The following is a 14,241-nucleotide window of genomic DNA, read 5'->3' as shown; positions in this document are numbered from 1 at the left end:
AGTATTTTGATGAATTAAATCATTTTATCGTGTTTTCTTGTAAATTCTTTTGTACAGCGCTTAAGTCATAAGTCACACAGCAGCATTTATTCAGAAGTACGTAATAAATAATGTATTTTATTGATCGATATACATTAAAGTAAGTATGTAACCTATAAACATAGCCTAAGTATCATACATAAATGCTGACATATCATGGCACAGACAGTTTTTTTTTTTCCTTATTATTTAATACAATTTACAGCTCAAGTATTATTTTTCCTGATAAAAATGGCAAAGACAAGTAAAAAAAAAGTTAAGGGAAGAAAAATCATCAAAAAACAGCTTAAAAATGTGGATGGCGATAAAAAAAAAAAAAAGTAGTTGTATTAAAAAAAACGTTAAAACTTATGCTCAAGAATTCCTTGATTTAGCCATTAAAGGAGTTAGCCATTGAATTTCTGGAAGAAAAGCAGCAAAAATATTCAATGTACCTTCAACAACTGTACATAGGCGTCAAAAAAATTATCAAAAATCTGATTGGAAGATTGGGCCTCCAACAATATTGAAAGCTACAGGAGAATCAAAAATTGTTGATTGGATTCGTTACAAGGCTGTTCATGGATCTCCTGTTTTACAAACAGATTTATTAGACACTGTCCATAGTTATGGAATCGATAAAAATAAGGACACACCATTTACTAACTCTCGACCAGGAAGGCACTGGTACGAAGGGTTCGCAAAATGACATCCTGAACTGTACCTCAGAACACCTCAGCATCTAACACTTACTCGGACCTCTGTAACTAAAGAGAACCTTTTAGGCTGGTGTTCAGAAGTAGGGCAATATTTGAAAAAGAAGAATTTACTTGAGATTGAAGCTTCTCGTATTTTCAACTGCGTCCAACTTCTTGTTATGCCCTAAAAGTGACAAAGTGTTGACTGAAGGAGGCTCTAAAGCTGTCTACAAAGAAGTTGATGCTTGTGGAAAGGAGGGTATAACTGTGCTTTTTAACTACTCTGCTGATGGGACCAGAGCCCCTCCTATAGTCCTGTATAGTTACGAAAAAGAAGTCCCCCCCACATATTTTAGAAAAAATCCCAAAAGGGTGGGAAGTTGGTCTCTCTGATTCAGGATGGATAACAACAGAAGTTTTTTTTGAATATGTAGCTAATGTATAGTATCCATGGCTAGTCAAGAATGTATTTGCTTTCCAGTTATTTTATATCTAGATGGACATGGTTCTCATTTAACTATTCCTTTGATCAGATAGTCGTGAGAATAAGATAGAGTTAATTTCATTATACCCAAACGCTACTTATTCAATACAGCGATTAGATGTAGCTCTGTTTCATTCCTTGAAAGAGTCATGGAAGAGAACTGTGCCAAGATGGAAAATACAAAACAACACCTTGAAGTTAAGAAAAGAAGAGTCTTCTCCTGTTTTGAATATTGCTTTGGATGCCTTGATCGATGAGAAAAAAACCATTCAAAACGGTTCTCAAGCTTGTGGGCTTATGCCTTTCAACCCAAGTGCTGTTGAGTTTGATATTTTTAATAAAAAAAATAAAATTCCAACATCAACTCATACTGATGACGTTAAAATATCATCTGAAAATTCTGATAATATGCACACAAATTCTATGATGATTGAGTCTAATAGATTTTCTCAAATGTTGGATAAAAGTATATCAGAAGAATTATTAAAAGAATTTGAAGATTGTAAAAAAACACAAATATGGACTGGAAAAATTGAAGATAAAAGTCTTTTTTATTACTGGCTAAAACTTAAATCTACAAATGGTAGTCATACTTAATTTTTCTTTATTTGAATTAATTTTTTTATTAACATACAAAAATTTGTAACTATATTCTATTAATTTTATATAATATGATTTTTTAAGCAGTTTTGTTAGTTACAAATTTTTTTTCTTTTTTAATCATCTTTAGGATCTAACATAAAAAACAAGCCAACAATTAAAAATGTTAGAGGTATTGTACGTATACAGGGAATTTGTATAACCACCTTTCTTAGTGATTTTTCTCAATCCCCACCTGTTACCCTTTCGGATCATCCTATAAATATCAGTCCATTTGAAAATAATATATTTACTTACACTGAAAGCGAAAATAATAACGATAAGCCACTAATTGCTGAAAAAAATTTGTCAGATTTGATGGAAAAAAGTTATGAAAATAATATGATTAGTTAGGATAGTAAAAATCATAAAAATTAATGTTGAAATAAATGAAAACTCACCTAAGATTATAGAACTCTCAGATTTGTAAAAGTACATTTTCAAATAACTGTACCTTTAATGTTAATGTAACTAATCGTAAAAATTTTATAACTGTAGAATACGTTGATACAGATAATCAAGACAATTTGGATTCCACCCACGAAGTTTTTAGTGGTGCAATATTAGGCAATAATATAATCGATGAAAATCATGCTCTTAAATTGGGAACAGATGTTGGTAGAAAAAATAAAAATTAAGAAGGGAGCAGTAGCAAAAATAATATGGAAGATACTCCATGTATGTGTAATCAAAGTCATTTAAATTGTACCTACAAATACATGTTTCTTACATTTTATTTGTACATTTATTTTTTAACAGCATCCATTGAAAGAGCAAATAGTTTTACAAATATGTACATGTTACCTGAAAAGTATTTATCTAAGAAAAAAGATTAAACTGGAAGAAACGAAAAATTGAAAACTACCTGTGGCCGTAACTTCTGATGCTTGGATAAAAATACAAGAAGAAAAAGAGAGAAAGGAAGCCGAAAAACAAGAAAAAATAGCTAAAAAAAAACTGTTACAAGAAAAAAAAAAGAAATTACGAGAAGAAGCAAAATTGCTACAAAATGAAATGAAAGAAATACAAAAAAAAGTAAAAACAGAAATTTAGTAAAAAATCTAAATTTTTTCCAGATTGTACTGTGATTTTATTAAAGCATTCTTTAATCAACAATTATTTATAAAGAAGTTGTTGTTAAGTGATTCATTAAAAGTAAAATTAAACGTTTAAATATTAATTACGATTATTTATTCACCTCATATACTTGCTCCTCCATACGTACGTAAAAAATGAAATGTCATTGACTGCAAAAGTTAAGGCTTAGCCTGTATGTAAATAAGTAAGGTATTTCACGTAAAATTGCCATTAGCTCTATTTACAGAATAAACCCTAATTTTTGCAATCAATGACTGCAAAAGTTGATGTTCAGCTCTTCAAGCTTTGCGCTCGTACATTTCAACGCTTCTCACAAGTGCAGAATATCAAAGCTTACAGTGTGCCACTCACAGAGTTGTAGCATAATACTACAAATTCTTACAAAGGTATTCAAGTTCAAATCTTGTAATATTACTTTACATATTTCAATCAATATCACTACTGTAGTATTTTGGAATCTTATGGTTCAAAAACTTGTGGTTTGACACTTTAAAATTATTTTCAGTGTAGTGATTATTTTAAAAAATAATACTGTTACTCCAAAACAGGATACCTAACATTTTTTATTATTAGCATTGAAAATTGCATTCTCAAATTAATCCAAGACCTTATCTCTGTTATAACGTGTTTTTCTTCTTACCCACAGCGACTTACCGTTAGAGAGGAAATACCGTGATAATTTACTCTCGTATATCTCTACTCAATGATTCGCGCTCTCGACTCTTCCTTCACTGGATCAATCTGAAAAGGGGATTCGCGTCTGGGTCAAACGAAAAACATACAGTAACTTCGACTTTACTTCACGTATTTATAATAGTAACTAAAACACCTCTTTTTGGTCCGAATTACACTTCCGTAATCCCTCGATCGTAACCACGACGCCAGTGGTGCGCTCAGAGAGACACGATGTTCGCTTACGCACACCCACACACACGCACTCACTCTTATACTCTCTTTCTTTTCCACACGCCTCTTGGTCAGGGCCAGGCCTCTTCAACGTGGCTGGCTGTACGTGCACACACACACACCCACACTTAGCCCGATCTCTAGCCTATGGAGTAGGTCGTCGTAGCGGCCCGTAAAGGTCATGGTGACGTTCCTTAAGAGATGTCCACAGCGTTTGCTTCCCGTCTATGCCCCTGCCTGTACCCATGTCCTGTACTCTTCTACTTTATTCTTGCGCCCATGCACATCCTCTCTTCTCTCTCTCTCTCTCTTGGTCCCATTCCCACTTTCAAACACTTTGCCCGACGCGTCCGTCCTCACGTCTAGACGGAGGCTTGACCATGCCACGCGAAAATCACTGCCCTATGCCCCGATCCTTCCACTTCTGCTCTCGCGTTTATCGCTATGGCTGACAATTTCATCCATTTTCCCTCGTAACCTACGCACTGTACCTTGGCGTATCCCGTGCTTCCTCACTGTAAGACAAGTCCATCATGAGCGTCGAGGATCACTGTCCGGTAAGTCGATGCTGCGTGATACCTGGGCCTTTCTCGCCTGTTGTTCCGTACACCTCTCTCCTCGAGCTCGGCTAGCGTCGTCACGGGAGGAGACCTCGTCTGCAGGATGGCTACCGTTCAGGGTCGGATGGGTTGGGATCAGGCTTTTATTTCGCGTCTTATTAAAAATACGTTTTGGTTTTTAAAAATTTACTAAACCAAACAAAACGTGTGTTTTGGTCTGGTCCCTGGACAAGGCATGATCAATGATTTGAAAAATTAAACTTTTCGGCTTCAAATGAGTTTTGTAATGAGTAGTGCTCTTAATTGCTTGAAAAGAAGACGATTAACGGCTGTGCATTCAGGTCATAGTTTAGTTAGTAAGGATCTTATTAGGGGTATGGATGTTCCAATTAGGTAAAAGTTTAATATGTAATCAGCTTAAGTATTTATTAGATGGACTTGTCTGAGACTTCCTGTAGTATCTCTCAGGTGGTTTGGTACCTTAGAACTTCTGAGATTAAGCTTTTTGGGTTCTAAGTAAGCAGAGACAGATGGACAAATCTATATAAAATTTTGGGGTAAGGCTAAAAATAGAGGTACATATATGTTAGCTAGAGAAACTTAGACAGAGGTGATTGGCTTAATTTTAGTAAAAGAAGATAATGTGACATAGTGCAAGTCTTCTTTTCAGGTTAAGCGTAAGCACCTTTTATACAGAGGTATTAGAGGGTACCCATAAAATTCATAAAAAGTTACTAAAGTTAGATGAAAAAAGAAAGGAATATTTATTAACACAAAAATTCCAGAAGTTAATACAATTTGCTATTATAATTAAGACGCATGTGCATTTAAGAACTTTATCAGACTAGTTGTTTTAAGCCATTATACATTTTTTAACACACTAAAAAACTGTGAGGAATATGCCATACTACAATAGGATTGCTAATATAAAACTTATAGAAAATAAAAATAGTAATGGAGATCAAAATGAAGTATTTTAATTAGTCAGAGTAATGGTTGTAAGGACTTTTATTAGCTGATGATTCTTTAATTTGGCATCCTGTCATCAGCTAAGTTACTAAGCTACTGTCTTTATGGTTTCAATGTATGTGTGGATTTAGAACAGCTTGATGGTAAACAACGATAGTACTATATATTTTTTTATTATTCTTCAGGACTTTTTTGAAAGGTTGATCATGTTTTGGTTGTATTAAAAACTGCACCCTTAAGATGAAACGTCTCTAGTAAGCAACAACATTTTAATCAATAACTAAAACTTTATCTTACCTAGACTATATGTTAATCAGACGGTATTTCGTCTGTGAAGTAAGTAGATAGCTATTTATGTAGGACTTTTTCCAAGTTATAAAAATTCACTTTTGTTGCAAATAGACAAAAGTCATTGACATTAATGATTACATTATCTTTTAAATAATGATCAAAAAATATTTAATAATAACAGCATATATGCATTACTAAACTATAAAATACCAGATAAAGTCTTTTAGTAATTCATAAATAAAAATTTTCTATGTATAAAGTATATGTAGTATTGTAAATTATACATTTTATAATACATTTTTATAATTTTACTAGTTAATAATTTTAAGCCGTTAGATAGCACGTATAGGTTTGGTGCACTAAACTCGTAAGAGCATGATAAGACATAAAAAAATAGTTATTTATCATAATTTACTCTAGTTTTTATCAGTTACCATAATTTCCTGCTCCATAGGATCCTCCTATTATGACGGTAATTTTAGGAACTTTAGCGCATGCAACGGCATTGACCATTTTTGCTCCATTCTTAGCTATACCACCTGCCTCTGCATCTCTTCCAACCATAAAACCTGTTTAACAAATGGATTTGTGCAACTGAGTAATAAACATGATGAGTCTTAATAGCAATAAATCTACAAAACCTTTCAATAACGTACATATTTTACAAAATCAAAAAATCATTAAAATGCTGTTAAATTAAAAAATATAACAACCTAACTAGAGATACTTAAACATAGAAAAAGCTCGTTCACATTTTTCTTAACTGTAACTATCAGCCTTAAAAAGTATGATTTCTTAAAGTAAGTATTTGAGGCCTAACAATATTGATTGATGCTAGTATTTACTATTAACGATTTTTAGCACTATTGCTTATATCTTACAATTTATAACTTATACTTAAAGTACGTAGTGAAAAACGGTTTCAAATAATAAAAGAGTAATAATAAAGATTTCTCATATGTTGTTTGTTCAAAAGTAAGAAGTCAAATGCTACTTTTAAAAAGTATAATATAACAGCCATTTTAAGACAAATTTGAGTGCTAAGATGCCTATGAGTAAGAGTAAAAAATTTTATTTTTTAAAATCCTATACGAACTCATCAGCTTTCATGCATTTTCGTAGTTATAAGAAATAGAACAATGTTTTTTCCTAGATTATATAATCTGCATATTTAACTGAAAGTAACGTATTACGCTAGACCACTCTTTATAATTTTATAACGTTTTATTAGATTTCAGAGATAGTATTCTAATAAGTGAGTTTTTTAAATAAGAAATCTATTCTTCAAACACTTTTATGGTTTTTTTGTCACACTACGAAAGTTTATCTCATAACTTATATCGGGAATAGTTAATCTAGCTTTGGATACTAAGTTCTAGTTATTTAAAATAATTAAGTAGTATCAAAAAGTACTACATATATTTTATTACCAATTTTACACATAGACTGACCATGAAATATTCTATAGATATGTCATAATTATAATGCAGTTGTAAAACAAAGTTTACTCAGCCACCTCTTCCTATACTTATACCTCATCATAAAACAAAATTTTTAATATTCACTAACCTCCTTTAAATAAAGGCGAAAACTACCAAAGAGATGGTACGTACAATCGTTGTAGCTTGATTCATAGACCGCGAAAGTTTAAGTCCTTAGAATTATTAATCATATTAAAACACGAAGAAGAACCATAACCATGAGATTACAATACAAGTAAAACAACTATTTAATAGAAAAAACCATGTAGCAAATTAAAAGAAGCAATGTAATGAATTTTTTATATTCGTTAATGTTTTAAATACTAAAATATTAGTTGAAACCATACCCAATCGACGTAAGAATTTTCAATTTTAATTGCACTATCTTTGAACACTATGATGTTTTATAAAAGATACTTTTATACTTATAATTATATTGCTTGCCATACAAATTCATAAAAGTATAATTTTATACTTGGGTACCCAAGTGGCTACTGACCACTGGTCTTTCCATGTGCATATTTAAATTGCAAAAATATATGGAGCATGCAAGAACATAATTTGCTTTAGATTCCAAAGAACGCTTACACATGAAGAAATATGTTGATTATACTCACTTCAAGAGGTACATCAGTATAATTGTTGTTAATTTCTTTACATTTTATTTATTTTTTAGTTATTCCTATGAAAATGTTAGACAATGCTAGAGTGATCTCTAAGTTATCTTCGAAACATTTTTTACACCACTTACTGCTAATAAGATAAAACATTATGATCTCTTCAACATGTTAGTAAGAGTACACTCTCCGTGGCCTAATTTACAAACCAGCAAGTTTGAATTCTTAAATTCGTTTTTATTGGATAAAAATAAAAAATTTTTCCAGCATTGTTTAGTAGCTGGTTGCGTAATAGTTCTTTTTTTATGCTTTTTTTTTCTTTTTCTCTCACTCCATGTATGTATATTCGAAAGATAAAACAGTTAAAAAGCCATGTGTGGAGTAAATGTTTTTAATTCAGTTAAATATTATCAACGTCTCCCTCTTCAAAAAGATCTTTTTAAAATATTGTAAGGTTGGTAGACTAAAATTACCAATAAATTCCTTTTTTTCCCTGCTCATTTCCTAGTAATGTAGTTTTGAAAGCATTTGAGCAAGGACCAACATGCATCTGAAAAGAGGTGAATCGCCTGCAAGTTATTAGTACCTGCAGTACAATGATTATTTATGTACATGCACGCTGGCCTACACTGACCAGAAATGAAAAACAAAATATTCTTCAACAACCGTAGATGCAGAAGTTAAACTGGGAACAGTTAAACTAACGGGTTATAGTAAAGGCGAACATAATTTTAGATTAGGATCAAATCAGATACAGTTCAATATTAGGGTAGCTTAGAATTAATACATATAAATAACCGAAAATATTAGTAAAAGCCAGAATCGTCACACATAGTGAGAAATTAACAACCAGTACACACTACACTACTAGCAAGCAACTAAATTACATGTTAACTATGATGGGCCTGGTAAACAACTTTATTAACTTTCAAGGGATTACCCGATTTTTACCATTCAAATTCACAAGCTCATGACTTACCGAGTTACCCTTTTTAGATCACATTAACAATTTTAAAAGCATACTGCAATAGTCTAATTTGTAATTTAGTTAATTACTAACACTTTTTCCCAAATGTAAAGGAAAACAGAAAGTTAGCCCTTCCCCTATTCTTGACTTTGAGATGTCGAGAGAGAGAGAGAGAGAGTCTATACGCCTGTCTCTAATAGGGGTAACAGAATTACTGATTTCCTAGGGTACCACGAGACGACTCCCTCTCAAACGATAGCTCAAAAGATGTTGACTAAAATTTTTACCCAAATTCCGCATTTTTCTTGCTACATTATAAGCAGTCAAAACTACCTGTAAATATCATTATGATAACTCGTGACAGGTGAAGTACTATTATTTTGATCATTATTATAACTATTATTAATGTTATGTTATTATTAATATTATTATTATTAATATTATTATTATAACTACTGCAACGAATATTATAATTATAAGTTATTAAGTAATAGTAGTGTTAATTGATTTATCGTAACACACCGATCGTTAATATAAGATAACAGTGAAATTCTGTAAAATTTCGATGTAAAAGAAAAAGAAAGAGCAAGAGTAACAAATTCACTTTCCCTTCTCTTGACACATGTAGGAGAGCAAGCCAGATGTGAAAAGTTCTAAATTCTATGTGGCTAAACTGGAGCAGTTCTAGTCAATTAGATTTTTGTCTATTGTAGTTTCTTCAAGATTTTTCCTTGGCAAGTTTCTCTGCGTCGTTCTCGAATCAGCACGTCACCGAGGTCTGCTACTCCTTATCTCAGACTCAGAGGCTCTGAAAGTGCAGACTTTCTTAATTTTTACCCCTCGAAGATTAAACTGAGTAGTAAGAGTCTGCCTCTTCTAACTCCTAGTCTACCACGAGGTGAGGACACAGTTTTTATTGTACTCTCGAACGGTCGACTGGGTTTTTAGAGTCTACCTCTGCTACTCGGTTTTCCATGAGCGTGGTTTTAACGTCAGATAGGGACACCTCGCGCTGGCTCGCCCCGTGAATAAGTTTTTTGTTTCGAACAAAAGTAAGTGTTCAAAGTTTACCACATTTCTTATTTCTTTTACCGTTTTTCTTTCTGACGCGAGCATAAACTCTCACGCGCACACCATTACTCACCACGGTATTGTTACCCATGGACCACCGGAAAATACTAAGTTTTGTTTTCTTTAACGCGCATACCATTACTCAGCACGGTATTGGTACCCGCGAATTACCGCGAAATACTCAGTTTTATTTTCTTTAACGTGCACACCACTACTCGCTACAGTAGTAGTACCATGAGAGTGATAAAAACTAATCGGATTAATGCAAATACCAGTACTCGCGACGGTATTGGAACATCCCAGTCAGGTCACGAGTTTAGTAAACATCTACCCCCACGTAATCCCTAGAAACGATATATTTACCCGTAACAGTGTTAGTGATATCTGGATCGTGGAGGGGACACCCTGCGGTATGACGCTCCAGATGAAATCAACCAACTTTAGACGTGCCGTGAGCAAGAGCATTGGAATATTGCACAGCAGTCGGTTCAAGTCGTGTGAAAGCAGTCGTAGCCCCAGCGTGCGTTCCGAGTTATTAAGCGAAAACTTAGGCTTAAATAGTACGTCACACCGATGTTACAATATATTAACCTGTACATCAGAGTTAATAAATTAATGAAACAACATTTTTTTATCTTAATAAGTTAACAGAACTAAAAAATGTTACAATCTTATTTACGTACAGCCCTGCCTGTGTAAGTGCCTCCGAGATTTTTCACAATTCTCAATTAGCATTCAAACGTCAACTTACATATTTATTCCTCATAGTAATCACGTATGTGTCAAAAAAATATTTTTTAATTTACAGAGTTGAAAGAAAATAAAAAAAATATTTACAGTAAAGGTTTTGGCTACACTAATCAGACCTATCTTCGAAGTTCTTTCTCACTCAAAATATATGAAAAGAAGATCTGCAATTCACACTGATGTCATGACCAGACCATAGAACTGCCAAATCCGAGGAGGGCCAAACTACCAGACTGATGACAAGTCACTGCCATAGACTACTCTTACAAGGACTATAAAAACATTATTAACGTTATCCGATTTATTAATACATACAATCAATTTTGTAAGTCTATGGAACGGTTAACTAGCCAACTACCGAATTAACAGCACCTTTACAGTCCTAACAATGCAACATTCACCATGTACCCGGGCTTTAAGAGGTACAACACATTTGATATTGCCAGCAACTCTACTTGTAAAGAGATAAAAGTGGTCTCCAGGCTCATGCTGCTCTCGCTGATGCAACGCGGATGACGTCACCTCGGCAAAGGCTTACCTTCCCGGAATGGTTTTTTTGTTTTGGCTCCCGGGGAAAGGGGAAGAGGACGATGTGACGCGGGGCACAGAAACAACAGTGGGGAAGAAATAAGAGTGAGTGCGCGTAGCACTGTTTGGGCCGTGGCAGCAGCCCTCGGGTATGAGAGAAAGAGAGGGAGAGAGAGAGAGAAAAAGGTGCTAAAAAAATGTACGCGCTGTGCTTGCAACGGGACGGGCTGACTCAGTCTCGAGTCAAGAGCCATCGCGCGCGCATAGAAGCCAGAGGTTTTGAGAGTTGAGAGAGAGAGTGAGAGAGAGAGAGAGCAAGAGAAAGCTGTTTTCAGAACAAGAGAGAGAGAGAAGAGAGAGCTGCTGTGTCCCCGTCGTCAGAGACCATCACTGCGAGAAGATCCAGGACGAGAGAGAGAGCGATCGCAGAACAAGGAAGAGAGAGAGAGAGTAAGACCGCAGTCATCAGCCCCACGGACTCATTAGCAGCTCGAGGCCCAGCAGGATGCCATACGCCTTTGCCGCGAGTCAGAGAGCCGAGTGGTAGCGTGTTTGTTTTCCCTCCGTTTTTTTTTGTGCGTCGTGCTAGGGCTCGCGAGCTCCGGTAAGCCTCCTGGATGAGGTTCGAGAGTAGACTGAGGATAGAGGACGGTAGAGAGAGATAGAGAGAGTGAGAGTGCAAGTGAGAGAGAGAGAGGATCAGGTCACGAGAAGTCACGGGTGCATGCTCGGGAGTGCCAGATTTTGGGGGTGTTTGCGCGTTTCCGCTCCAGGTGTGCAGAATAGAAGGGGCATAGCCCAGGAAGAGAGTGAGGAAGAGAGGAAGAGAGAGAGAAAGGACCGGGACTAGGGACCAAGGAGGACAAGGGTAAGATTACCGAAAGACAGTGAGAGTACGAGAGAGATAGAGAGAGAGAGTGCCAAGAAAAAAAAGTTAATCGGACAAAAGAAAAAGGCAACAAGTAGACGAGAGTAAGATTGGGCGTTTGCCAAGGGAAGAGACAAGGGGCGAGAAGTTGCGTGTGAGGGCGTCCACGAGTGTGCGTGTGTGTGTGTGTGACGTGGCCAGGAGCGCGTTAGGGCAGCGGTCCCTCCTGGACTCAGGACCTGCGCTCGCGGTTCACGTGGTGAGGTGGAGCCGCTGTAGCACCGTTGAGGAGTTTTTGTGTAGAGCAGTGTGGAGTTGTTATAAACGATTTTCTTAATTTTACGTGATAGCATTTTCCCATAATTATTTCTTTTGGTAGAACGAGAGAAAAATTTCCGTTCAAACTCCCCTTTTCAGGAGCAGAATCCAGGAGGACGAGGGACCCGGAGGACGTACGAGACGAGGTGTCCACTTTCTACGTACCCCCCCCCCTTTTTATTTCCAGGTTCAAAGGCAGCGTGACATATTGTATTAAGGTATTTAATAAAGTCCTTGCTTCAATGTTTTGTACATGAATTTTATAAAAGTTGCATACCATTTAGATAAGCTTTTCAAGTCGGATGAGTATTAATACTATTAAGGGGACAAAAAAATGTGTCAGATTTCTCAAAACTTCCTTTCGAAGCCGGACTCTTCAGTATCTAAGGTTCATCTAAAAAAAACTGATTTTACAACGTTTACAAAAAACATTTGCTACAGATCTCTAGTTATCGGTTTTAATTAAATCTTTGCCCAATTTTATGATGTTTAATCATTTTACAATTAGGAAAAATTGTTGTACAAAAGTTTTTTTAACAAATAACTTCTAGTTCATTATAAGGAACAATAATTTCAGATTTTTCAATTGTTACATTTTTTTAAGGTAAACTTTCAAATTTTTAAATCCTATTAAAATATTAACTTTATTTTTAATTCATTGATAAGAGAACGAATTGGTAAAACCATTATTTTTGAGCATTTTTCTAACACTAATTGAATTTTTTGTTGTAAATCTATTATCATACCACTTAAGACATTTGTCAATTAAACCTTTTTTTATTGCTTTTAAAGATGCATGCCATGATGTCAAAAATAGTTTTAAATAATGTTTAAGAGAAAGCTCCTGTCATACCAATCAAATAAATAGAAATTATTTTTAATTGTAGTTATTTTCATATTGAAAAATAGTTAAAAATTGTCTACTTCGATTTCTCCCATAAACTAAATATATTTATTATACGAATTATTTTATCTTAGCCAATTATTAATATCTTGCTTCTTTACTAATTAAAAAGCAGTCACTCACATATCTTTTAAAATCTAATATTGGCTCTTATATTCTGGGAACACCTCATCTTCTAGGAGATTTGATGCTATATCTTTGGGATTTAATGTCACAATGGAGCTCTTTCTAATGCTCAAGGATACCGGAGGTTCGAAGCAGGGCGTGAAATGAACAATTCACTGTATAGACAACTTACAGTTTATTCAATATAAACATAGTGTGATAACGAACTCAGTAACGAGCGAGATGCGTCGTTGTCGCTGGGCTAGCGCGGAGTGAGCCCGAGCCGTGCAGGCTACCGAAAGATAGGCACTGCGTCGGGGGGAAGGGTAGGAAAGAACACTCTTGTGGTGTGCGTAGCTATTAGTAGGGATTAGTTGTTGCTTCCATCGTAAGGCTTGTTGTGTTCTTTGGCTGGTGGATAGCGCCACAGGAACTTCCCCCGTAGTGTTGTCTGTGGGGTGCAGACATAACGATATGATCTTTTTAGCCTTGGGTGAAGTCAGAGCTGGACTAAGCGTGGGCGGAGAATCGGCTGAAAGCCTTGTTAATGGGTCCTGTGTCTAGGAGTTGTTTGGAGCTGACGTTGGTGTTGTTGAACGTTTAGGGGTACCAACATCATTTTCAGTGATGGGCAAGTCAGCTGCTTCGAGGTAGGCTGGCTTCAACGTGTTTGTGGAAATCGTGTGGGGCTGGCCGTTGACCTTGATAGTGTAGTTCCTCTCATCGATGCGCTGGATGACTCTGTGTGGCCCTGAATATGTAGGGTCCAGTGGTTTCTGGATGGCATCGATGCGGCAAAAGACGTGCGAGTACTTCTGCAGATCGCTGAAGATGAACGGCTTCTGTGGAGGTAGGTGCCTCGATGCTTGGACAGGCTCGATGGCCTGTGTGAGGTGTCGAAGACTTTGGACAAAAGACGGTGGGTACGACTTGGACCGCTTGGACGAAGGAAGTGCGTCGGGCAGCACGTGA

At 35.6% G+C, this 14,241-nt stretch overlaps 1 protein-coding gene across 3 annotated transcripts in view; it reads right to left on the bottom strand.

Moving 5' to 3' along the window:
* Window positions 1–14,241, bottom strand: part of Mccc2 (methylcrotonyl-CoA carboxylase subunit 2) — a 702,143-nt gene that overhangs the window by 232,043 nt on the left and 455,859 nt on the right. For all 3 annotated transcript variants that reach the window (XM_089595591.1, XM_089595592.1, XM_089595593.1), the window contains exon 6: window positions 6,098–6,232. In XM_089595591.1, coding sequence (XP_089451717.1) covers window positions 6,098–6,232 — 135 coding nt within the window. The remainder of the gene's footprint in view (window positions 1–6,097; window positions 6,233–14,241) is intronic.

This window comes from Copidosoma floridanum, unplaced genomic scaffold (genome assembly GCF_036245765.1).
Source record: "Copidosoma floridanum isolate Cflo_tuat_1 unplaced genomic scaffold, Cflo_Japanese_pri ptg000026l, whole genome shotgun sequence".
Classification (NCBI taxonomy): domain Eukaryota; kingdom Metazoa; phylum Arthropoda; class Insecta; order Hymenoptera; family Encyrtidae; genus Copidosoma; species Copidosoma floridanum.
This window is presented reverse-complemented; position numbering and strand designations above follow the sequence as displayed.